Source organism: Sesamum indicum, linkage group LG3 (genome assembly GCF_000512975.1).
Source record: "Sesamum indicum cultivar Zhongzhi No. 13 linkage group LG3, S_indicum_v1.0, whole genome shotgun sequence".
Classification (NCBI taxonomy): Eukaryota; Viridiplantae; Streptophyta; class Magnoliopsida; order Lamiales; family Pedaliaceae; genus Sesamum; species Sesamum indicum.
Genome location: NC_026147.1, coordinates 1,283,042 through 1,310,092, shown reverse-complemented (window position 1 = coordinate 1,310,092; position 27,051 = coordinate 1,283,042). Strand labels below are relative to the sequence as shown.

The following is a 27,051-nucleotide window of genomic DNA, read 5'->3' as shown; positions in this document are numbered from 1 at the left end:
AAAAAAGCATCAGTAAGGATGTTGACATTTTTTGAAAGTGTATGTGTAATTTTTCAAAAGATATGGCAGTAAATAGATCATAAATTAGGGGGCAAATCTAATTATCCCTTAAGTTTTCACTACTCTTACGTTTGTGCTTATGTCATGCTGACCATATTTTATTTTCTAAAACCCTTTATGAATTGACTGCTTTTGTACATAATAATAATTTTTTTAGAAAGCTATAAGAACACAATATTTTGTCAATTTTCCTTTTTGTTTTTGGGTAATTTCGAGATAATTTTGCCCTATAAAACTCCCCACATGATTGACACTCTAGGCCACATAGTTGTGTGTGGAATACTTCCAGTCATTTCTCCAACAACCAAGAAAAACAGATTCGATGTCAATAAGCGACCAGTGCTGTTCTAATCCTCCAACTCTGATCCCAGACTGTGGAGCAGGGGAAGTGCAAGAACTTGGAGGGCTCACCTGCTATATTTCTGGGTCTGCTGATTCCAAGATTTCAATCATTTTGATCTCAGATATCTTTGGTATGTGTTAAAGTATCTAGCTTTAAGTGGAATATTATGAGTTTTTATAGGTTTCTGCTATGTTCTTGATGGAGCACTTGCAATTTGACTATCATATGCTGCACTATTTACTTTTCTTCTTGGGTAGTTCTTCTGTTTCTGAGGTACTTGATTGGTTGTCTGCCATTTGTTTGATGTTATGCTTCTAAGGATCAGTGTTTCATTACTGATTGAGTATTTTTTTTCCTTTTTTGGTTATTGTATAATATTAGATGTGCTTTAGGTTGTAGATTTGGCCGATGTAGCGAAATCAGTAACATTTGTTTCAAATAAAAACGTAAGTGAAACAAGAAATACTACTGTTCATGAGATATGAAGTGAATAAATGGTGTTACAGTTGTGGATTTTAAGTTTTTTTTTTTTTTTTTGTCATGATTGGTTGAAAGTAGTGGCTTTTATCTTTTCTTCTATATAAGTTTGAACTGCGAATCGGTTTCAGTTCTGCTAGTAAAGTCTCAAATGTTGTTTGAGCTTTTCCAAGAGCACTTAGACTGCCTTATCGTTGTTAACTCCTACCTAAAGAAGTATACATCCATTTGAAAATCTAAATATGTTGTTCTCGACCATGATCATTTCATCTCGAGTAATAGGACTAGATGATGTCACAAGTACGCCCGGGTTTATTCTAACATAGCGTTGGGATCTATGTTGGATAGTTCCCACAAGCTAAATGGCGCTATTTGTCTTGTTATGAGTTGTGGAAGTGTTTGTACACACATGTGCAATTGTGGATCTTGGTTGGTGTTATGCAATCCATGTTCATGTTTATAGAGAAATTCTTGTGGCTATTTTATACATGCTAATTTTGCTCATTTCATTTTACTAATGCAGGATATGAGGCTCCTAAGTTAAGGTAAGCATCCCTATGGCAGTCAATTTTGTTATGATTTATTTCTTTTTGCTATCCCTTTGCTATATGTAACTTTTAATTTGTCAAGGACTCTGCCTTCTTCTGGAAACATGGTGTGTATACCTATTTCGGGTTTAACATGTTTTTTATTTTCAAAAACCACCAAGAGTTGGTGGGGGATTTTCTGGGGTCTGCTCTCATCTAATTAAAAGGAATAAAAAGATTACAAAGTTCAGAAGAATATACAAGCCCCAAGTACAAAAGGAAAAAAGCAAAGAGGGAAAAAAACTAAAAAAAGGAGAGAAAAAGGAAAAAGGCCTGCGGGCCTCAAAATATTAGCAAAGAAGATCAACACTAGCTTGTAGATTGAGAAGGTTAACATCTTTTTATGTGTATCAGCTTCAAGTCTCTAGTTGATCTGACTAAATTATTTTGTTGTGACGACATAATGCTGAAATTGGGAGCTGCTGCTATATTAGTTATTTTCGGAATTACATAGGAACTGTGATGAAATCATGGCTTTCTCTTATCATGTATTGCAAATGTTGTAATCCATCTTGCTCAGTAGTATCCACAAAGATATTCACTGAATTTAGTTGGAAGGATCTGTATACTCCCCTTTTTCTCCTTCTTTTCTTTCCGGGTTGCTAAGTTGTGAAAACAGACAGTAAAAATGTGCTCTTAAGTAGTCCTGTGAACTAGCTCTAATTCTTGTGGAGATTATCTTGTAAGAGGCAGACAAGCACCGTAGTTGGTATCAAATCTTTAATCTGGTAAACTCTATGTCCATGCATCAGATAGAGAGCGAGAAGACGGGATATGGCTAACTTTAATCATGTGAATATCAGGGTCGACAGATTCGCTCTGTGAGTTATAAGTAGTCAGCATCTTATAAGGCAGACCTCAAATATATCCCATTTACGTAAATTAAATTTCCAGTATATTTTAGAGCGAAAGATTTGCTTTTGCAGAATTTTTGAAGCTATTTGTGATGTTAACATTGATCTCATACTCCATATATTTTATCTACTGTTAGGAAGCTTGCCGACAAAGTTGCTGCTGCTGGATTTTATACTGTGGTTCCAGATTATTTCCGAGGAGATCCGTGCGATGCTGAGAGATTTCACCAGGTTTTTCCTGGTTGGATAAAAAATCATTGCCCTGTAAGTTATCTTATACCCTTAAAACTATCTCAACTATTAAAAATCCATCTTTCTTTTCTTTTCTTGTTCCATAAGCTCGATATATTGGCCAAAAACAGAAAAAAAAAGAAAAAAAAAAGATTCAGACAAGTATTGAGAACTTAGTTTCAACTGATTTCTGACCCATCTGTCAAACTTCAACATTACTTAATTCTTAAAAGAAACGAACTTACGCTTCGGCACTTTTCTTCGCTATTGTCTCTAAATACTTTGTAGACACAAGGATCTAAAGACACAAAGCCACTCATTGAAGCTTTAAAAAGCAAAGGCATAACCAAGATTGGCGCTGCAGGCTTCTGTTGGGGAGGTCAGGCTTTTTCTTACTGTTAAGGTCACAAGTTTAAGTAGTCTCAGTACTATGATTTGCTGAAAGTGTAAACTCAAATTTCATTTCAGCCAAGGTTGTTGTGGAACTAGCAAAGGAAGGTTATATCCAGGCTGGCGTGCTGATACATCCTTCATTAGTAAGTTTAGAAGATATTCAGGGTAAGATGTTCACTTTTTTCTTGGTTGCCATGGTTAGAACTAAAATACAAGTAGTTCTGAAATTTGACAACGTTACGATTCTCAGGAGTTAAGGTTCCAATTTCAATTCTTGGAGCTGAGCACGACCATGCCTCTCCACCAGAACTTGTGAAACAATTCGAAACTGCTTTAAATGCTAAGCCTGAGGTAAGAATCGTATATATTTATACTTATATCCTATTTCTTGCATTCTGAATCGTTTTAATAAGACTTCCTTACATGAAAGTCACTTCTATTCCTAGTTTTCTACCGTCATGGATACATTTTCCTCGTACTTGCTCATGTTAATTAACATATATTGGTACACATATAACATACTTGTGATGTTTCACATATATGTTGCGTGAAATAAAACATCCTTAACACTCTTGGTTAAGGACTGAATTGCGTGTTGACGATGCTCAACCTTTTTGTTGAAAATTTGTGATAATGTAAATGAAGGTTGACCGTACTTTCTTATTACTCTATAGGTTGATGCCTTTGTCAAGATATTTCCCGGAGTTTCACATGGATGGGCCATAAGGTGCAGCGATGATGATGACCACGCTGTGAACAGCGCAGAAGAGGCTCACGGTGACATGTTGGATTGGTTTGTTAAGTATTTGAAATAAATCATGTTCAGCCCGCTTCGTTTGTTAAGTACCTCAAACAAATCAGAGAAATGTGAGAAGTTCATAGTGTTATTTATCATGGCGTGGCGACTTATGTTGGTAGGGTTTATAATTCTTGCAGCAACTCGGTTGATTTATAAGTGGAGTTTTCATGTAAAACTACAAGTTGGCCTGTTTGCTTATGTTCTCATTTTCAGTTATCATCGTTAAATATGTATTTTCAATGTCGTATGCGTTTTCGTCTGAAAATAAGAATATATTTAGATTAATGAATAGGATTGCTGGCTTAAATTTCACATTTCATACCCAAAACATACCACTTTTTCAGTTTTAATAGCCTAAATTTCCAAGCCGTCAAATTTGGAATCCTAAGTTTTTAATTTTTATCCGCCTAAGAACTTTCTGTTAAGTTGATAGGGATTTTGGAGGGAAAATTAGGCGAGAATTTGTGTATGTAATGGGCATTTGGCTTTTATATTGTTCAACATACAGAAAAAATTCTATTTTGATTCATTTTGATTTTAATTTCATAATTGAGTACAATAATATAAAAAAATACATATTTATTTCAATTTCTAAAAAAATTTACCAATTTTATGGAAAAAAGCATAATTTTTTTTTCCTTTTTTCTTTTTGCTTGGTCACACTGCAAATGTTGTCATACACTATTTGTCGAGCGCTTATGCTATAATTTTTTATACTTTTCTTTTAATTATTTCAAGAAATGATTTTTTGTTTGGATTTTTTATGACTAGTGAAGTAGAAAGTCTTAATAATTTATAAACAAAATAATCTCAGCAAAAAACAATAATCGAAATGTATTTCTTATTTTGTGCACAGACAACGGTATAATATATCAAAATTTGGATGTGCAATTTTATTGACTCAAAAGTACATTGACAACTTTTGATTGGGTCTAAGTGATGATTGAACATAAGACTCTATTAGTTTTCTTAAATTATTACTAATGATTATCTCTACACTACCCCGCATTTAGTATGAGTTTTTTTTTTCATAATAATTTGAATTGGGAGAAAATGTTTGAATTTAACTATTTCAATCAATATTTTTTTTATATAAATTGGGTTAAATATATTTTTCATTTTTCATTATTGTCTTTAATTATAAAATTAAAATTAAAATAAAAACTTTTTATGTATTGAATAAAATAGCAGCCAAATCTGCCCTATATAAGCAAGATCCCGCCTATTTTTTTCTTTTAAAATTAGATTGATCGTTTGTTTTAATCGTAAACCAAACGGAAGATATTTAGGAGGATGAAAATTAAAAACTTTAGATATCAAGTCTGATTATTTAATTTGAGGTACTAAAACTGAAAAAAAAAAGAAGTATATTTTGAGTACGAAAAATGGAATTATCTCACTATAATAACACAAACACAAGATGAATGAATATCTTATAGAATTTATGATACGAACGTATAATTAACATTAAAGGATGGAGATCTAAAACCTTGGCACTTTATGTCAAAAACCCTTCTTAGCTACTATCTTTTTTCATTTTCTTTTTGGTACTAAAGTTATTTTTATCAGCGTCCGGAACATATAGAGTGAAACAATGAAAGCAGTTTTTCCAAAAACTTGGTAGAATATATGGATAATTATTAGATTCTCTTCTCCTCAGATTTAGCGTAATTATACGTAAATTTTTCGTGGTTGGAAAAAATACTATTAGTACCATCAATTTTTGATTCCGTTTAATAAATAAGTTATTTCGTTAGTCAACATTAACTAAACTTGTTGATATTAACAAAAAAGTTGAACGAGAATTGATATTTACTACAAATTGATTTATTACAGGTCAAACAATTTCTTTTTTTTGATTAAACTTCCCTTATAACGGTGAATATATACCTCCCCACATGCATTAACGTGTCTTAAGAATAATTAGTAATAAGTGAATTGGGGTAAATATGAGTTTTCATCTATTTTTTTTAATTAATATCAACAAATTCAATTAATTTTGACGGGTAAATTTCACTTTTCGTTCCCTCAAGTATGCCACTTATCCAGATTTGGTCCCTTATGTTTTTTTCTTATCAAATTTAGAAATTCCATCAACTTTGATCGTTCCATTAAAAATTCGTTAATTTTAATGAATTTATTAAAAAAAAGGGTAAATTACAACAACCTCCAAGGAGTTTGGCATAATTTACCTAAAAATTTAACCATAAATGTGCTATCACAGAATCAAACCCACACATTCACCTTAACAAATTAGTGGCCTCACCACTTAGCCAAACTTATTTTTAGTTGTTTCACTAAATTAAATTTTACTTATAGTAAATTAAAAAATGTTAAAAAAATCTCAAAATCAACCAAAATTAATTATTCAAATAACATATAAAATTCCAATGAATTTCTATATATCTGACCAATCAAAATAACACAACACCAAATAATGTCATAAATTATAATATATGAAAATACATAAAATGCATAAATAAATACATAAAATAATGTCACCAAATACATAAAAATAATTTTGAAAAATATTTTAAACATCAATTGAAATATAATTCAGAATTGGTTTCATCATAATAAAAATACTTATCACTTATTGTTTTTCTTATTCTTATTTTTACGCCCACTTAGCTCAAATTGTTTGGCTGCTAGAGTTCGTGAAAAGAAAGAAAAATAATTTATTTGTATTTTTTTCGGAGATCTGGACTAATTCATCCTATGTGGGAGAAATTTAGGACGATAAATAACATTTGGGTTACTGAAAGGCCTAGAAAGAAAGTTGTTGGGTTACCTTTGCATATAAAATTGAAGGCATGGGCTCAACTCCTTACTATCACATTTTTTATTTACAGAAATTCGTTAAAAATTAACAGATTTTTAACTGAAGGACCAAAATTGATGAAATCCTTAAACTTGAGAGACTAATTTTAATGACGAGGAAACATGATGAACCTAAAATCTGGATAAGTGGCATACTTATAGGGACCAAAAGTGATATTTATCTGGATTTTGATTAATGGAGGGACTTACTTGTTAGATGGAAACAAATCTTATAGGTACCAAATGTAATTTTTTAAACCACAAGGATTTATGTATAATTATCTCGAACCTCAGGAAAAGAAAGTGTAATTATCCTAAAAAATATATGTTCATGCACGCACATAAGTGAAAATATTGTCAATATATTGCGTGCGTAATTTGTGTACATCAAAGATACATAAATTTATCTACTACCTGCAAATAATATTGTGTTATAGACAATCATTCTTAAATTTGAAAGATATTAAATGATGATGACATATAAAAGTTAGAACATAACTTGATTAGTTGCGGAAGTTAATATTTAAATTTATTATGGATGAATTTAATTATTTATTTGAGTTTGAAGATTATGCTGGATTTCAAATCATGACATGAACAAGTAACATTTTCGAATCCTAAATCAAACAACTTAAATTAGGGAACATTGTCTTATTCTTTCTCAGATCGATAGCATCTTTCAGCAGTAATATCGTGGTGCGTGATTTCATATTGTTGGATAATTGTGCCATAATATCAAAATATGCATACATGTGATTCTTTGTTTCGGATGATATATATTCCCTCATCAATTGTGCCCATCAATTCCCATAAAAGTTTTAATATTTTCTTCATTATACCGATTGATATTTTCTTCAATTATTTGTTGCTATACTAGCATACTTCTCATACATAAATTAGATGACCTTTAATTGTATCAATAGTATATTTTTAGATACGTAATAAAGTAAGAAATACAATTATAATCTTATCCAATTTTACTAATATGTCATATACGCACGTGCGTGTATGTCATATACGCACGTACGCACGCACGTGTATATCTATCTATATATATATGTGTATCAGTGTATGGCATGTATCATACGACAATTACTAGAATATTTTGTTGTAATTCCATGTACATATAATATAGATAGACTCTTATGTTGCAAACTCATTAACGCTTAAAATTTTAATTAATTACATGTCGCGGAATGTGCTTAACCATATGTAGGTCATGTTTGCATCGATAAAATGTTCAAGTGCCAATAAGAAGTATCTTCTTAGAAGAAGAAGAGCGTGTTGATTTTCTTATGAATGTTTTGATATACACTTTTATTTATGTCTTTATTCTACATTAATCAATTTGCATAACAAGTTAAAATAAAAAAAAAATTAAAATTATTATTTAATATGTGGGGTCTATTGTACGCATCATCTATTGCCGTTGATACTTTTCGAATTGCATAACAAGTTAAGATTAGAAGGTCGAAAATTAATTATTTATAATTTAGTATTTAATATGTGGGGTCCATTGTACGCATCATATATTGCGCGTGATATTTTTTAAATCTGTATTTTAGCCACCATGTTTTTCAACAAATTAAGTAATATTAAAGCCTGATCAAGTGAACTTAGAAACCATGCAAAAATAAAATAGTAATAAGTAATTGTGGAGCAAAAAAAGAAAAAAATACAAAAGAAAAGAAAACAAAAAATCAAGAAACCAAAAAGATGAATTTAATTGATATTAATAAGTTACATGTAATTGATTAGTTATGGAAGTTAATATTTAATTATACCGTCAATGAATTAATTATTTATTTGAGTTTGAAGACTATGTTAGATTTCAAACCATATCATGAACAAGTAACATTTTCGAGATCTAAATCGAACAAGTTAAACTAGTGAATAATGTCTTGTTCTTCTCAGATCAATGGCACGTTTCAGCAGTACCACCATGGTGCGCAGTTTCATATTACTGGATAACTATGCCATAATGTCGAAATATGCTTCCATATGATCCTTTGCTTCAGACGATGTATATTTTATATTTACTCATCAATTGTACCATCAATATGCATAAAAGTTTTAATATTTTCTTCATCAAAGCAATTGATATTTTGTTTAATTATTTATTGCGTGCTAGAATAATTCTCATACATCAAATATATGATCTTTAACTTTATAAATGGTATATTTGTAGATATACCAAAAAGTAAGAAATACAGTTATAACTTTATCCAATTTTACCAACACATCATATACACATACGCGCACGAATATGCATGGCATGTATTATATGGCAATTACTAGGAAATTTTGTTGCAATTCCATGCACATATAACATACATAGACTCCTATGTCACAAACTCGTTAACGCCTAAAATTTTAATTCATTAATTTCGATATACACTTTTGTTTTATGTTTCTATTCTTAAATAAATTATTTACATAACAAGTTAAAATTAAAAGGTTGAACATTAATTCGTTACATTTAATATATGGGGCCATATGTTGTGCGTGATATTTTTGAAATTTATATCTTAGCCGCCACATTTTTCAACAAATTAAGTAAACCCCTGTTTATATTTTGGTATAGACTAACGGGATGATAGATTAAAATCATAATTAAATGTATGATGAAGAAATCTACGATTAAATGTAGTCAGTATATTTAGGTTGATTATAGTGGTTGGGCTTACAAATAACTCATCCCACCTAAATTGGCGGGATGTGTTCATTAAGTGAAACAGTGATTAGACATCGGGCTAGTGTTCAAGCTCGATCCTCCATCCAAGCAAGTACAAAGCCATTATTTTATTATATTTCATACTAATTAAACTTTGCCTTCTTGTATTTATACGTGCAACTTCTACTATCTTTTTAATTTTGTGATATTATGTATACCATACAGCATCACGTGCATTGCACGCATAGGGATATGATTTTGAAGATAAATTTGACCCTACTCTATGTATAATATCAAGAATAATTACGATTTTGATTTTCAAACAAAGCCACTCGTGCAATTTTTGATTTTCGAATAATTTAAGATTGTTGTTTTAACTCTCAAATTATTGTTTTTTCTTTTTCTTTTTTAAGTTCTTAGTCATTCTATTAATAAAACTATTAAAGTTAACGAAAGTTTCATTTGAAGAGGAAAAAATAGCCATATTCTTTCTATTTTGTAGTATTTTTCTAATTTTGGTCGAATGCACCATTGTTTTCCATTTTTCTTCAAGCTTCAAAATATACATCCATGTGATCCTTTGCTTGATATATATTTTCTCATCAATTGTGCCATCAATTTGCATAAAAGTTTTAATATTTTCTTCATAAAAAAGATTGATATTTTCTTCAATTATTTGTTGCTATACTAGCATAATTCTCATACATAAATTATATGATCTTTAACTGTATAAATAGTATATTTGTAGATACACTAAAAAGTAAGAAATACGGTTATAACATTGTTCAATCTTAACATGATTACGAAACAACCAACTATTTCTAGATAAACATCAAACACTGTAAAGTTTGTCACAACTATATTCACATATAATGGAACACCATCTATCAACACGAGACAAGGTTTACTACTGCATTAACTAGTATAGCTCCACCAACAGGTATAAATAGACATATATTATACCTTAATAGTTCTAAATTACCACGTACAGATTATAATGACTCAATTGGGCTAGCAACACTCTCACCTTTTATTTCATTCTATACAAAACCCATATGTGCAATTATATTCATAATGTAGCTTTATGGATTCAATAGCACTACTCTTCATCAAATGTTCTCAAGGAATCTAATCCCTGCTCTAATACCACCAAATGTGACAATCCCCTCCATAACCACATTTAACTACCCTAACAAAAGCCAATGTAAAAATCTCTCATATTTTTATAACTATCGTTCTTAATAATGTTCCTAAATTGAATTATCACAAGAATCTTATTTTTCTTTTTAATAATCATAATATTTCTCAAATATAATTTTTAAATATTTTTTAATATAATTTTTGAATATTTCTATAATTTTCTATCAATTTCTCATTACTATAGAATTTAATTAAAAATTAATACATATAATTACGCACTTGGTTAATAGACCCGATGGAATTGAGTAAATTCACTATAGTAATGGTTAAATCTAACATATCTCTTAATTTAGTTAACCAACTATAATATTTTTAAAACAAATGGGATATTCAATTCAACACTAGTTTAAATTGGCCAAACTCATAAAATTTTTCTATTAATTAGTACATCAATCAATATAAACTATATTTAATAAATGAACTTGATGCGTACAAAAAGCGCACGGGTCCAATGGATTTGGACAATCGTTCAAGACTTGGGCCGAAGCAAATGCAAATCTTGAAGGGGGGACATGAAAAAAAAGCGTTATTTAGCACTCCGACGCCCAAGTTAGTATTGAATTTGAGATTGAATAAAGTAAAAAAGCAAGTGAATTTAATTAAAAGGAGATATTGTGAATAAAGTTGATGAAAAATGTAAGAATACGTGATAATATGCTTAGAAGGAGCTTAAAAGCTAGTTTAAAGAGTGAGAGAGGAGTTTAAAGAGTAAGACAAGAGTGAGAGGGGTGTCCCCCACTTGGAGGGACCAAGCATGTATTCATAGGGGAGTGCCCCCCTCTATTGGGGGGTCTATCCTCTTTATCTGAGGAGACCCCTCTTCTGCAAAGAGTCCTAGCCACCAGGGAGGTCTTCCTTGCTAGGGTTGATATGGTCCAAGGTAGCTGCTGACACCTGGGTTTATGAGATGCCACGTGGGAGAGTGAGTTGTCATGTTTGTAGGCCTTTTAAGCCGGATACTTTGTCGGACTTTAGTCATGGTCCGAATCGGGGGATGTCCCTGATCTCGAGTCAGGGGATGTCCCAGGCCTTCTTTCCTTTTCTTGGGCTTCTTGGGCTATTTACGCTGTTTGGATTGACCTAATTAAACTGTGGGTTTGGACATCTTTGGCCTCTAGGGACGATATGAGCTTGGAATGCCTTGGGCCTCTTTGTGCCAGCTTGTCTTTATGCACATCAGAACTAATCAAATAATATAATTATATAAATTAATAAAAATAAAAAATAAAAATTCCATACCTGTTCGGTACCTCCAGGTGTCTGTATAATGTGTGAATGTGTGTAAGATTTGTGCGTGTTGGAATTTTGAGATGTGTAACACACACATGCACACGCGCACACGCACACACACGCACACGCACACGCACACACACACACACACACGCGCGCGCACACACACACACACACACACACACACATATATATATATATATTAACTGGTGACGCGGTGGGGTGGCTTCCACGCCACTTTCCACCCCTCTTCACATATTTTATTTTATTCTTTTTAAAATTTATGATTTTTTTAAAAAAATTTCATTACGTCTTACCTAATTTCGTAATTAATACAATTTTCTTTCAAATATTATAATAAGTTCCAATTTACTCCATTCAAGTAAATTATAATTAAATTTAAATTTTTAATAATTATCAATTAGTCTCTCGCTTATGTATAAAATTTTATGGACGTCACATTAATGGTCTGCTATTTGTGCTTCGACTGGGGCGGAGGGGGGCGGTTGTTGCCTTGTATAAATGGGGTGAATACATGATCCTTAGGGGGACAATGGATCCATGTTTGATGCCCTTTGAACCTGTTTTTTTCTCCTGCTACCCATGTTAGAAAACATTGTTAATTTCATGTCTCTTTACCATGGATAAATATTCATTCAAAAGAAAGAGGCATATGAGGGCTTTTGATAGAAACATGGAGTCCCTAGGTGTGGATGCCTGTGCATTTTTTTACAGGGCTTACTTCCAGATGAGTTTGTGCCTCGCCCTAAGATTTTACTTGGAATATGTAAAAGTTTCATACTTTTTTTCTTGGGAGATGTCTTACAGACTTTTTGTGAAAAAAAAATGCCCTTCTGGAGGGTCGTGTATTTGAGAAGGATGTCTTTGATGATGATGCTCCTCTTGGGGACATTATTTTGGATAAGATACCCCTTTGGGTGAGTCGAACTTTTGAGAAGGGTGCTATTCTGGGGGGTATTGATTCTTCGAGTAGGTTGTCCCTTTGAGGCACACTGTTTTTTGGGTAGGGATGTCCCTCTGGAGAACACCGTTCTTTGACGAGGGTGTCCTTTTGGGGACACTATTTTTGATGAGGAGGTCCCTTTTGGGGATCTCTATTTTTTATGAGGACATCCCTCTGGGGGACTTAGCTTCTTGCGAAGGATGCTCTTTTGGAGGAATTTCCAATTTTTTGAGAATAATGCCCCTTCGAAGGGGTGGGGGGCACTTATCCTTTGGGTAGGATCCCCCTCTGGGATGTGTTGAATTTTTTAGAAGGATATCCCTAATCATGTGTAAAATTTCTTGAGATCGTGAACATTTCATAGACGAGTCAGGTGGCATCTCTCTCCATTTTCCAATCCGTAGGCCCCTTGCCCAATCATTCTCGTGACTTTCTATAGTCCTTTTCAATTAAGGTCTAATTTTTCTACTAGTTTCAGGGTATTGACCCTTCACAATACTAAGACTTCAACTAGGGAACCTCGAGCTTTTACTCTTCTGTTGTGGGCACGAATCAATGTGTTCTCGTATCGTTGTATATAGAAACACAGCTTTTCCCACAACCCCTCAATTAAGTCGAGATTTTCTCTTAGGAGTTCTGTATTGTTTTCTTCCGAAAAATGTAGGATCTTGTAGGAGGGCATCCATAGCTCGACAGTGATGATGGTCTCAGTCCCATACACTAGAGTGAAAGGACTCTCCCCTGTGGAACCCCTTGGGGTACTTGGGTATACCCAGAAAACATTAGTTATTCTTCTGTCCAATTTCCTCCTACTCGTTCTAGCCTCCTCTTGATCCTTTGTATTAATATACGATTAGTAACATCCACTTGCCCATTAACCCGGGGGTATGCCACTGAATTAAATCTTTGCTTGATGATAGGTCCTCACACCATTTTTGTATTTTTTTTAGGCTTGAAATTATTAGCCATTATCTAAGATTATCTCTCAAGACAGCTCGAAATGACAAATGATATTTCTCCATATAAACTTCATCACTTCTTCTTCCATAATTCGGGCGAGTGGCTCTACCTCCACCCACTTCATAAAATAATCGATAGCCACTAGGAGGAATTTTTTCTGATTTGGAGCTAGAGGGATAGGTCCCACTATGTCCATGCACCATTGGGAGAAAGGGCACGGTGACAACATGGTAGTGAGAGGCTCTGCTGGCTTGTCTATAAAGGTGGAATGCTTTTGGCATCGTTTGCATTTGCTCATCAATCGCCATGCATTCAATTTCATGGTAGGCTAGAAATATTCGGCTTGTAAGGCTTTGTGGCTAATATCCAAGTTCCAGCATGTGCTCACAACACCCGCTTTGTATCTCCTTGAGTATGTGTAGGCCTTCCTCTTGAGATAAGCATCGGAGCAGGGTGCGTGTGAAAAATTTCTAGTATAGAACCCCTCTTTACAATAAGAAACGAGAGGCTCGAGCGTTGAGTTTAGCAGCATCCCATCTGTTCTCTGGGAGGTGCCCCTTCCCATCCATCTTACAACAGGTGTCTGCCAACCTCTACAGTGGAGATGGCTTGGATGCTCAAAGGAGCCTGAGGCTCTAGTATTGTATGGTGATACATCTGGTTCGGCAATCCTTTAGGGCACTGGCTAGTTTGAAAAGGTAATTGGCCTTGACATTCTCTTCTCTTGGGATTTGTATGAGCTGGAGGCTCTCAAATTTTGCCTTCAGTTCCTCTATTTGTTGAAGGTACTACACCATGTTATCTTCCTTGGCCTCGTACGTTCCTTCTATCTGTTTGACTATTAGTTGGGAGTCTGAGTAGGCAACAAGATGTTGGGCTCTGACTTTGTGCTCATGCCTACCATTAGTGATTTATATTCGGCCTCATTATTAGAGGCTTTGAACTTGAACCTTATAGCGAATTCCATGTCCTCTCCTTAAGGAGAGGTGATGATTATACCTGCTCCATTTCCTCGTAGTGTGGGCTGACCCATCCACATAGAATAGCCAAATCTCCTTCTGAAGAGCTTCCTCCAGTGTTGGTCCTGTCATCTCGAAGTCTGCCAAAGCCTGAGCTTTGATAGTTGTTCGTAGTAAGTAGAAAATGTCATACTCACTTAATTTTACGGCCCATTTCACCAATCGTCCTGAGGTATCTACTTTGCAAAATTTGCTTTAAAGGTAAGTTGGTTCTTACCTCTATGGGGTATGAGAGGAAGTAAGGGCACAATCTCCTGGCCATGACGACCAATGTAGGAGCCATTTTCTCTATTAGGGATATTGTTCTTCTACTCTATTGAGCACCTTACTGACATAGTAGATGAGCATTTGTTTTCCCCCATCCTACCAATGAAGATGGAACTAATTGCCTGGGTGTTAGGGGCGGATTCTCTTGTCTCTCAGTGGAATGTATTTTTTGCCCGTGCGACGTCTCAGGTTATACCTAATCTTCAATTAGCCTTTGCACATCTCGGAGTTTATCGACTGTCCCTCATGTCTCTTCAACAGCAAAGCTTATTAGTGCGACCTCTGAACACCTCCCTATGCAACACTTCATGCCTGTGCACTCACTTATCAAAAATGCCCATGTTCGCTTAGGCTCTCGGCATGGATGCCTTTGCGCATTCTTGCGGATAACCACAACTAGCTAGTGTGCCGCCATGCGTCTCGGCCATTGCAAATATCCAAGATAAATCACTCTGCTTCACACATTTGTCTCCTGCTCGAGCGTAGGGTGGCACTCGATCGTCGTCCTTATATCTCCTTGCCCAAACGTCCTTGGAGTGACGTCATACTTGAAGGATAGCATCCCCACACATCAAGGAAGTTCCATACGAACAGCTTTGCAATCCCCAATTAGTAAGAGTCTTTGCTCGATGACCGTTTGTGTACCTGTGTGCCAGTCGGCATCCCCTAACCGCCCGCACGTCCTTTGTAAGTCACTATTGGCCGTCTTGCCTAAGGAACGGCCAGCTACACTAGGGGTGGCAAAGAGGTAGAGGGTGTCCCCTAGCGAGGATTTGACTAGTAGGGGAAGCCTCGCTAGGTATTGCTTGAGTTCTTCGAATGCCTGCTGACAGTCAATATCTCATTTGAAGTTTTTAGCTTTCCTTAGCTTCTTGAAAAAGGTAGGCTTTTTCAACAGATTTGGATATGAAATAAATGAGTGCAGCTATCGTCCAGATTTGTCGTTGTACTTCATTAATGTTAGCTAGGGCCTTCATGTCAAGAATAATCTTGATTTTGAAGGGGTTGACCTCGATGCCTCTTTGAATTACCATGAAACCTATGAATCGTCCACCACGCACTCCAAATGCATATTTGTCTGGATTGAACTTCAACTTATACTTTCTTAGGACCATGAAGGTTTCATCGAAATTTGTATTCATTTATTTAAAATTCTTATTGAATAAAATGTGTGGATTAAGAATTATAGTAAGATTTTCTCCACCAATTTTCTTAAGGGAAAAGTATTATTTTAGTTCGCTAAGTATGCCTAATTTTAATTTTAGTAAGATAACTATGTCTATTTTTGTTTAGGTCCAGTAACTTACGAAATTGCTTACTTTTAGTCCTCTGGTAGATTTTCGGACAATTTACCCCTATGCAACTTTTGAAAGGCAGTTTTAGTCCATATGCACATGCAACTTTTGAAAGGCAGTTTTAGTCCATATGTACTTATAGGGGTAAAATTGTCCGAAAATCTGCCAGAGGACTAAAAGTAAGCAATTTCGTAAGTTACTGGACCTAAACAAAAATGAGCATAGTTATCAGAGTAAAATTAAAATTAGGCATACTTAGCCGACTAAAATAATACTTTTCCCATTTCTTAATGCTTTTTCAGTATTTGGCGATATTTATATATAGTTTCATAATTAACTACACAAACACATATATTTATACTATTCTCTTGGTATATCTTATGCAATAACTTTTAATTTAATCTAGTATTTTTTTTCTGAGAAGATTTTTTTTTAAGTGGTAATTATATACATGATTAGATCAATATATTAATAAATTGAGCAATATATCAATTAAGAACAAGATTAGATGAGCAATATATCAACTCAACCAATATATCAATTAAGAATAATAAACAATTACAATAAGTCACATATGTGGAGATAAATACCCACTAAATTAAGATATTATTTCGATCCATTTCAAGATTAACTACAGTTAAATGTTACTGGCTTAGCCCCTCGTATAATTGGAATTTTATTTATACATCAAAATATTTTTTTTGAAAACAAGGATATTTATTATTCACCTTGTTATATGTTGTGTGAGATTAGAATGGTTTATTTGGTTCAGATAATTTTTATTATTATAATTAACCATAAAATATCAAGTTGTAATTACTCAATTTATATAGATTTTAAGTAATGGTGTTTGATTACATTTTGAAATTCACGGACGCATTTCCCCAACATCAAACAAACACCTTATCATGTTTTATATTTTTTTTATAAACTTCGAAGATATTTTTTATACTTGCTTTGTTCCGATTTTTTATGGCTTCACTGCATGAAGATGGAGATTATCCCGCACCGCACAGACTCTGTTCAAGCATACAATAGTTGAAATCAACTATCCAACATAGATGGAAAGTTTAAAAAGAAATGATCAATCACATAGATAGCGCAGATGTTATTGATAGTGTGATTGGTCGGATGTGAACATAATTTGGACAAGAATACGTTTTAAGAGTTAGTATGCATATATTAAGACATCATCATGCATCTGCTTTCTTTCCTCGCTCAATTGCTAGGCACATTCAAATTAGACAATTTTACGAGCAGGATAGAAATCATTTAAACAGGGAAAATTTTAGTTTGGACCCGACTTGGTCAAAGTTGAACCAATCATATGACAAGTACAATACAATTAGCGTATGATTGGTGTACAATTCAGGAAAAGTAAGCAATCACATAAAAGTGTGACACACTTGCTCTGTGATTGGTTTGATTCGATCGAACCTGATTCGGGCAAAAAAATTTCCATACCATCTGCACAAACACTTTCTTTGTCTGAAAGAGATCCCCATAAGATGAAGACAAAGACAAAGACAGAGACACAAAGTTAAGGATGATCTCGGGAAGCACCAAATGGAGATAAAAGAAAAGATATGGGAACTTACTCTTATTCTTCTATGTAGCTGCAGCAAGAAAAATAAGAAATAAGACACATTATATGTAAAGAAAAAAGGAAAAAGCTAGGGGGTGGTGGTGGGGGTGCTGAGATTCACAAGCAAGAAAAACTATCGTTGAAACGATGAGAGTGATGGTGCATAAGAGACGATAACAGGAGAATGGGATGAAAACACAAGAAATCTTCCAACCGGAATCCGACTATGTATATGGAGTTCATCCTCCCGCCTTTAGTGCTTCCAACTGAATACTTCGTCAGTACGTCCGTTACTGGCTTCAAGATATGGCTATTGCTGTTCAAATAATGTATCAGGAATTAAAATGACGAAAAGCATATAAACACATAAACCTGAATCATATAGATGATTTAGCTGACATGGATCCGATATTTACCATTAGTTTCTCAATGTAGCAACACTTGGATAGCAGAGGAGGTGCCTGTTTGTTTTCAGGCATCACAGCAAGAGATGAAGCTTTCAACTCTGTGGGAAAAAAAGATCAAACAGAACATAAAGAAACGCCCTCCAAACAAATCCAGTAGCAGTGGACAAATAACGGGTCACCATGCATCTTAGCAGTTGGAGTACACATCTCAGGATTATAAAATCATCACAAATATAAACGACGCTTCATAATGATTAACCAAAGCACAAGTCTGGTATTAGAATGGAAGTTACAATATCTGCTGAAGTATGACTTCAGTGATTTACACATTAGTCAAGTCTTTAATTTGTACAATGATGATTGTTATATCATCTGTCCGATTTTCATGCTCCAACCATAACTTGTATGACTGTGCGGCGATGGCGGAACAAGCATCTCTGGGGTCAGCATATTTGTTAACCTGCACGGACCAGAAAGACTCAAGAACATCAGATGTAATTAAACAAATGAAAATGGCAAAATTACTGTAATCTCTATGTCACTCGAGGAGGATTGTTAGCTAAATACAGCATACTGAGCACTTAAGAGTGCAAGCTGGTGTAACTGCACAACCAACGAAGAAAAGGTCGTAAAAATGCGGTGTCTCTCGCTCTATACACACACACACACACACACAACGCCAAAAATAAGCTTCAGTATCACCTTCGTGAATGACTATGAGGCAGAAAACCAGAATATGAAAAAGTGAACCAACTTCATTAATCCTCTTGCATGTAAAATGCAGTACGAGGAGTTCAATGCAACTGAAGAAAATAAGTTTTCATTCTTGAAGTCAAGCCTATTATGCAGCGTGTCGAAAAACTTTTAACTTGTATTTTAGTATCAAATCCTTAATCAACTGCTTTGATGTCCAAGTGGCTTATCAGACATGTGGTGTGTGGTTAATACTTAATAACCATAAAGTACATACAGTAGTTGGAGGGAACTGCACAACCTGGGCACATGAAGAATGGTTGCTTCTAGGTGAATGAAAGTAAATGGCATATAAGGATCCCATATGTTTGCAAGCAGTACCAGCTTAAAAATGTTAATTTTTTTGTTCTCAATATAAACCCATACAGAGACTATTTTTATTGCTTTAACCCTCATACGAAAGCACAATACATAATTTACTGTCGGTGAATTTTCTTAAACATAGAGGCAAAGACGAGTAACAAGTAGTGCATTACTTTAAATACATGTTCCATGTGCAAGAATTTATATATGACACAACACTTGAGATTTTATTCAGTGGACCATTGATGTTTTGGTAAATATCAGCTCACAGAAAAATCCAGACAAAAGTAAATAAACTTCCATCGTATTCAGGCTGCAAAGTAAGAAACACGGCCAGCTGTATAAAATTACAGATCTAATATAAGATAACATACCATATCCACCACGGTTTGGCTGGACAAGAACTCAAAAACCCCATCACTCGCAACAACAAAGAAAGGATGGCTAGATGTAAGCTGCACCATTGACACCTCTGGATCAGCAATCACACCTATCCTCTCTGCCATGCTATCCCCAACACTCCGTGTAAATGCAGTCCCGGGATACATCCCATCTTGAACCCACAATCTCGGTGGATCATTGCCGTCAGTTTCCTCATCCCCCCAAGATTGAATTCCAGGATCCTTAAGCCCTTCAACTTGATCAACACTCAAAACTCTTGCTCCACAAAGCTTCACCCTCTCGCATTCGTCTTTTCTGAATGGAGTCTGATCGCATGACAAGTCCTGAGCAAGAACTCTACCACCTTCCTTAACAGCTAAGACCGCCCTAGAATCCCCCACATTTGCCACATAGAGCTTATCCCCAACGACAAGAGCTGTAATAGCTGTAGTACCACTCATGGAATCATCTATTTCACTATTGTGAAGTTCATCATTTGTTGCCAAAAAAGCAGCACTATAAGCATTAACAGGATCATCCACCAATGCAGCATCGTTCGACAAAATCTCAATAAGTCTGTCCTTGACGAAATTCGAACATTGAGTGCCAAACAGCCCGTGCCCATCAAACACACCAAAGAAATGCACATTCGGATTTCCCTGAATGTTTGTCCTAATACAGTAACTATCTTGGTTTTCTTTATCAGGGCTTTCAGGGTAATAACCACGTTGAGTGAGGACCGAGTACCCTAATCTGAATCTGTGAGAAGGAACATCAACAAAATCTAAAGACAAATTTGCAAGAATATGAGTATTCTGACCCGTATAAACACCGCGTTGTTCTTCCTTATCATCGCCATCTGATGATGTTGAACATTTGCAGCAACATTTCCCATGCATAGCCCCCATTCTCCAACAGCAATTCAAGAGCTTAGGTGGAAAACACTCGAGCTTGCGCACCAATTGTTTGAGAGAAGTTCTGAAACAAATTATGCTTAAAAAGAAGAACAAACCCCACAAAGGAATGTGATTCTTGCCGAAAATGGCCTCCTTAATCCAACATTCTGAAGCTTTGATGAAATCATCAAATGGGTTTTGCATATAGAAAGCACAAAGAAATCTCACAAGGTGGTTCCTTGGAATTCAGAAACTGATAATCAAATCACAAAGTCTCAACATTATCGCTCTTGGAACAAAAAGATAGGGCTTCTTATAATTTCCAAGAAAATATTGCACCCGAGATTGGAATAACCCAATCAACAAGAAATCATCACAAATAAAAAAAGAATTTTCAGTTGGCATGAAAAAAAGACTCCCTTTCTTGCCAGAAAAATAAGGAACAAACACACTTAAATCAGCTCTAATGTAACAAGCAAAAGGGGAAAACTTCTCACATCTTTTGATCATAAAATGTAATTAGTTGCTTTTCTTCAAAATCCTTCTCGCCGAGAGGGGGCGGGTGGGGGTGGGAGGGGTCCCACGGAACCATGGAAATTTTCAAGAAATGAACATCATGGAAAACTTTTCAAGAAAGAACTGCTACAAAAGAAAAGGAAAGTACACATTTTTAGGGTTTATAAATATTTATTTAATTTATTTGACTTTAATTCAATCCAATAGAATTCTCAATGAAATTCTCATCATTCATAAAAATTGGGTTTTGGTTTCATCTTATTATGGGCACCGGTTTATATTTTAAAGATAAGGAAACAATTTTTCCACCCAATTCAATATTTTAATTTTTTAAAATTTTTAGCTTAAATTTAGTTCCATAATAATCAATTTTGTACTTTATAGTCAAAAGGGTGTTTGCGACAGTTTTAAAAAAGCGTTTTTTCAACTTTTAGTTATTTTTAAAAAAAAATACTTTTTAAATATTTAAAAAGCCGACTTCTACTTTTAAAATTATTGTAAAAAGCTTTTAAACCAAAATCTAGAAGCAACCCCGACTCTAACTACTTTGGTTTTTTTTAAATAAATTTAATTTTTTAGACTATTTTATTCTTATTATATTAATGTAATTCAAGTTCACCCTTTCTAGTTTATTTTCAAAATTTTTCATCTAAAGTTGATGTTAGGATTTTCAAATAATTTGAATAATTTAACACTAATAAAATATATAATTTTTACATATTTAATATTTTAGAAGTTTTATATTTTATTTTCTATATTATCTGATATTATATAAATTAAATCATTGTGGTTAATTAATAAAAAGATATATTTTTGGTAATCATGCAAGTTTACTTTTTATTTGTAAACGAAAAATTTTATTACTTAGTGGGGTATTATTGAATTAAATATTCAATTTTTTTAATACTTTAATAATATAAATGAAAAATATTGGTAAAAAATGAACAATGTGATATACTAATTGAGATAAAAATAAAACTATAAGTTTTTGAGAAAAAATAATTATTTATTAACAAAAAAATAAGTGTAAATATTAGTAAAAATAGTATCTTTTCAACACACGGTGACAAAACGATCTTCAATCTATTAAGCTTTTTAATTTTTTTTAAAAACCCCCCCCCCCCCCCCAAACGCTACCAAATTCAACTTTTACCTGCTTTTCACTTTTTTACAAACAATATTCACTTTTGATTCTGCTATAACTTTCAACTTCTTTTACAAAAATCACTTCTTTAAAAGTAGAAATTTTCACAAATACTCCCTAGTTTGATCGGGTTGGGGTAGAAGCAAATTGCGCAGCTTTAATATATATTGATACTCATATAAGTTTTAGACTTCAACTACTTCAAATACATGATATATATAAGGAGTGTTTTCAAACGTTTCAAAAAAACACTTTTGAATTTTAGGAAGTGTTTGCAAAAAATTTTGCTTTTAGAAAAGTGATTTTTGTAGAAAAGTAGACAGTTGTAGCAGAATCAAAAGTGGATAGTGTTTGTAAAAAAAGTAATCACTTCTAAAATAAACTTAATTGATGAAAGACTGTTGTGTTCATATGTGTTGCTTATTATTTCACTTATTGTTTTTCACTATTAATTATTTTTCCATAAAAAATCATAAATTTTTATTTCAATTAGTATTTCATATTTATATTTTTAAAAATATTATAAAAATATATTTAATTTAATAATGCTCGCATTAAATAATATAAATATAGATTCATACACAATAATTAAACTTGCATGACTGCAAAAAATAATTAATTTATTAAATAATCAAATAATAATATGTGAATGAAATAATATAAGGGTTAATTATATTTTGCCATCCAAACTATAATTGTTTTTACGCATTAGCATCTAAACTTTTTTTGTATCACTTATCATTTCAACTTTATGAAATTTTGCACTTTACTAAATATAACTATTTTTCAATCAAATTTTTGGCCAAAAAAAATCACATGTAGTGCACATGTGATATTTAAAGATTATGTGATGTGATATTTTTCACATATGCATAACATGTAATATTTCTTTGGCAAAAAAATCAACAGAAAAACCACCACATGGTAAAGTGCAAATTTCGCAAAGTTGAGATGATAAGTTGACACAAAAACAGTTTTGTTGACAAAGTATAAAAATAGGTATAATTCGGATGACAAAATATAATTTACCAATAATATAATTAGATTATATAGCACATAAAATATAAAATATAATATAAAATATAAAAAAAAATAAAATATTAAATATGTGAAAGTGTAAATTTAATTCTTGTTAAAATTTAAATTATTTGAAAACTCCTATATCAACTTTAAATATATAATTTTAAAAGTAAATTAAAAATGGTAATGTTGAATTAAGATTATTATAATAAGGGTAAACTAGTAAAAAATAAAGTTGAATTTATTTACAAAAAAATCAAAGCAGCTAAAAACACCCCCCAAGGTGCTTCTAACTTTTAGCCTAAAAGTATTTTTTTTAGCCGTTTCAGAAGCAGCTGGTATCCCGAATATTTTTGGAGTGTTTGCGCGCGCTTCATACTCAAGCGCGCTTCATACTAATTGAGTGAAAAATAATTATTAATGACAAATAATAATAAATGAAATAATAAGCAAAAAGATAGTACCTTTTTAACATATAGGGACAAAACAGTTTTTCATCAATTAAGTTTATTTTAGAAGTGATTTTTCTTCAAACACTATCTAATTTAGCTTTTATCTGATTTTTACTATTTTTACAAATACTATCCAGTTCTGATTCTACTTTAATTTTTTAATTTTTTTTATAAAAATCACTTTTTCAAAAGTAAAAGTTTTTACAAACGCTCCCATAGTACTAAAATAAACAGTTTAAAATCACAAGTAAAAGTTTTACATACCTAATAAATTAACAATATTTAAGACAGTGGTATGATTCTTTAGTAGAGAAAAAACGTTTTACTTTTTTAAATATGTGTAAAGTGCGAAACGTAAATAGTTATTATTTATTTAATAATATGTGATATAACGTTGGTCATTATTATAAAACATATATGAACTCATAAATAAAAAGAATTAATTGAAAAATAAATAGATCGAAAGAAATCTCTAATTTGAAATAATACAATCTAGTCTGGTTCATGGACCAGTATTTTTTAATGTTTACCCAAATTTGCAATTATTATTATCTGATGTGAATATGCTTGATGCACTAACATTGAATGTTAAAACCCACGGATATAATTATGCACCTGAGTCAGAATTAATATGCATATGTTATAGAATGTACTATAAAGTTCTTCAACACTTAATCCTAATTGTAGAATATAAGATAATAAATCTCTTGAGCAAACAATATTCTTTGAAACAAATTTGTAACATTCAAGAATTAATACTAGGAGACAAAATAAAATGGAGCGAAGCAGAGTTTCTGGAGCATCGGATAAGAAGTCCCTATTAGGATTAATACTGAGAGCATGTACAAGAATATTTTGCAGAATCCAAAAGAAAAGGGAAAAGTATTAGTTTAGTCTGCTAAGTATGCCTAATTTTAATTTTAGTCCGATAACTATGTTCATTTTTGTTTAAATCCAGTAACTTATGAAATTGTTTGCTTTTAGTCCTTTGGTAGATTTTCGGACAATTTTACCCCTATGTAACTTTTGAAAGGCAATTTTAGTCATATGCACTCATAGGGGTAAAATTATCCGAAAATTTGCTAGAGGACTAAAAGTAAGCAATTTCGTAAGTTACTGGACCTAAATAAAAATTGACATAATTATCGGACTAAAATTAAAATTAGACATACTTAGCGGATTAAAATAATACTTTTCCCACAAGAAAATATCATAATACACTTTGTTAATCAATCAAAATATTTAAAAAGCAATTCTTCAAGATATTCTACAATGTCTTACATATCACCAATAGAGGTAATAGCCCCATCCAAAGAAACCACATTCCGAATCAGAGAAGAAAGAATTTAAATGATTTAAATTATAATAAGCTCGAAGAAATAAGAATACAACCAAATAATATTGTTAAAAGTATCTATAAGGATCTTAAATTAAATGAAGAATTAATTTCAGAAACAGATTTTTGTTTATAAATAAATATATCGGATTTAATTAATTTTGGAATAGAAGTTCCATTTGTAAATTATACAAACATAATAGAATTCAGTCCTGGATCCCTAGCTAGGAAAGAAAAGGAAGAATTTTTTGAAAAAAGATGGGAACTATTTAGAAACTGATTTTTTTAAAAATTTCAAATTAGTCCCATAAGAAATTAGCCATATGGAATAAGATACTTTTGTTCCTTGGTTTATAACCAAATATATCAGAACCTATTCAAATGTGTTAGAAAGAAAATACTTTCTAGAAAATGAAGAAATCCTAAATAATATTTCCCCCCCTCAACAACCTTTCGAAATGAATTCAAATGAATTAAAAATAAATTTTAAAGTATTTTCTAAATTAATTGAAGATGACACTCTAATAGTTACAATAATACAAATAGATGAATTATTGAAAAAATAAAATTATGCCAATTTATACTTAAATATTATAGGATAATAGATTATTGAATTAAACAATAAGATTGATAACATTATTGATTGCAACAAAATTGGCAACGAGAAATCAACTCAAAAATAGGACAATGGTTGAGGAAGCAAAAGGAGAAATTATTGCTAGACCCTCAATTGAACCACCAACAGATATTGTAGGTTTTAATTTTAAACCAATACAAGAACTAAAAAAATTACTTGACCAAAAATTTAAAAATTTGAAAATATTAAATACTTTTTAAATAATGACATAAATTCTCAAAATTATAGAAAAGAATTCATGGAAGAAATTAACAAATTAGAAAAATTTGTTAGGAAGCCAATGCAAACAAAATTTTATTATCCTAAACCAACGCCCAAAGATGTTCTTTATGAGGAACAAGAGATAGTTGACCAAAACAGTTATAATGGCAAACAAATTTATGAATGGAATATTGATGGATTTATAGAAAGACAAATTTATAATACTATACATAGGATGATGATGTGTAGCACTATCTATAAAGAAAATAATAACCTCGATAAAGCTATTGTTAAAATGATTGTAGCAGGATTCACTGATCAATTAAAGGGATGGTGGAATAATTATCTTAATCAAACTGATAAAAATAAAATATTAAATACAACAAAAAGTGAAGATAATATCTCAGAAGAAAAAACAGTTTATACATTAGCTATCAATATTGTTGAAAATTTTACAGGTAGATGGTCTGGTAATATGAAAATATCCGAACATTATTACAGAATTTAAAATGTAAAACTTTAACTTTGTTTAGGTGGTATAAAGACGTCTTCTTCGGTATAGTTATGGAACTCTCAAAGTCAAATGATGCTCATTGAAAATTTAAATTCATAGATGGCCTCCCTCATCTCTTCGCAGAAAAAAGTTAGAGATACCTTGAGAAAAAGAGGGTTAATTGGAACTTGCATCCAAAAAGGGTTAAATTTATGCAATGAAATTAGACTGAACCGGCAAATTAAAAAATAAAATTTAACAGAGAAAAGTCAATTAGGACAATTTTGTGCTCAGTTTAGAATGGAAGTGAAACTATCCAATAGACCAAAAATACCTAAAAGAATAGAACTTCAGAAAATAAAGAAAAGAGGTATAAGAAGAAAAAATTAAGAAAAAAAATAAATAAAGAGAAAGATTTAACTACAAAAAATGTCTGGAAGGCTAAGAATAGGTGGCCAAAAAGCTAATTGAATTGGTGATTTTGGAAAACATATAGTAATATTTATGAATGTGATATTATCTTGATGAATGTATGTAAAATTATACAGACAAAGCAACTAGCAGCAGCTGCAGTGTTGAAGGATGAATAAAGATGCCAAACACAGGATGAAGTACTCGCAAGCAAAAATGTAATATTGTGAATTGCGTTTTATATGTTGGACACACGATTCTATAAGTTAGGCTGCTAGTAAAGAAGTCGCTTTTAGTAGAAAACGTTCTCGTGATTTTATTAGTTATTAAAGGCATGTTAGTT

At 32.5% G+C, this 27,051-nt stretch overlaps 2 protein-coding genes across 3 annotated transcripts; one reads left to right on the top strand and one right to left on the bottom strand.

The window, feature by feature from the left end:
- LOC105156959 (endo-1,3;1,4-beta-D-glucanase-like) lies at positions 305-3,984 on the top strand. Its single transcript, XM_011073231.2, has 7 exons — positions 305-533; positions 1,404-1,425; positions 2,459-2,585; positions 2,841-2,931; positions 3,021-3,110; positions 3,196-3,296; positions 3,620-3,984. The coding sequence occupies exons 1-7, from the start codon at positions 383-385 to the stop codon at positions 3,758-3,760; spliced, it is 723 nt and encodes a 240-aa protein (XP_011071533.1). The 5' UTR covers positions 305-382; the 3' UTR covers positions 3,761-3,984.
- On the bottom strand, positions 17,629-21,101 carry LOC105156958 (probable protein phosphatase 2C 35). Of its 2 annotated transcripts, XM_011073230.2 has the most exons (4): positions 20,996-21,101; positions 19,596-20,580; positions 18,175-18,625; positions 17,629-18,074 (listed from the first exon to the last, which is right to left on the bottom strand). In XM_011073230.2, exons 1-3 carry the CDS (start codon positions 21,088-21,090, stop codon positions 18,488-18,490), a joined length of 1,218 nt encoding a protein of 405 aa, XP_011071532.1. In that variant the 5' UTR covers positions 21,091-21,101; the 3' UTR covers positions 17,629-18,074; positions 18,175-18,487. The 2 variants fall into 2 exon arrangements, with proteins under 2 accessions (XP_011071532.1, XP_020548575.1); XM_020692916.1 differs by lacking the exon at positions 20,996-21,101 and having other exon boundaries at positions 19,596-20,989.

Coding starts and splice junctions, on each gene's coding strand:
- LOC105156958 (XM_020692916.1), bottom strand. CDS start 20,702: ATGCAAAACCCATTTGATGATTTCATCAAAGCTTCAGAATGTTGGATT. Junction 18,626..19,595: donor GCCAAACCGTGGTGGATATG/GTATGTTATCTT, acceptor TGGTCCGTGCAG/GTTAACAAATATGCTGACCC.
- LOC105156959 (XM_011073231.2), top strand. CDS start 383: ATGTCAATAAGCGACCAGTGCTGTTCTAATCCTCCAACTCTGATCCCA. Junction 3,111..3,195: donor AAGTTTAGAAGATATTCAGG/GTAAGATGTTCA, acceptor TACGATTCTCAG/GAGTTAAGGTTCCAATTTCA. Junction 3,297..3,619: donor CTTTAAATGCTAAGCCTGAG/GTAAGAATCGTA, acceptor ATTACTCTATAG/GTTGATGCCTTTGTCAAGAT.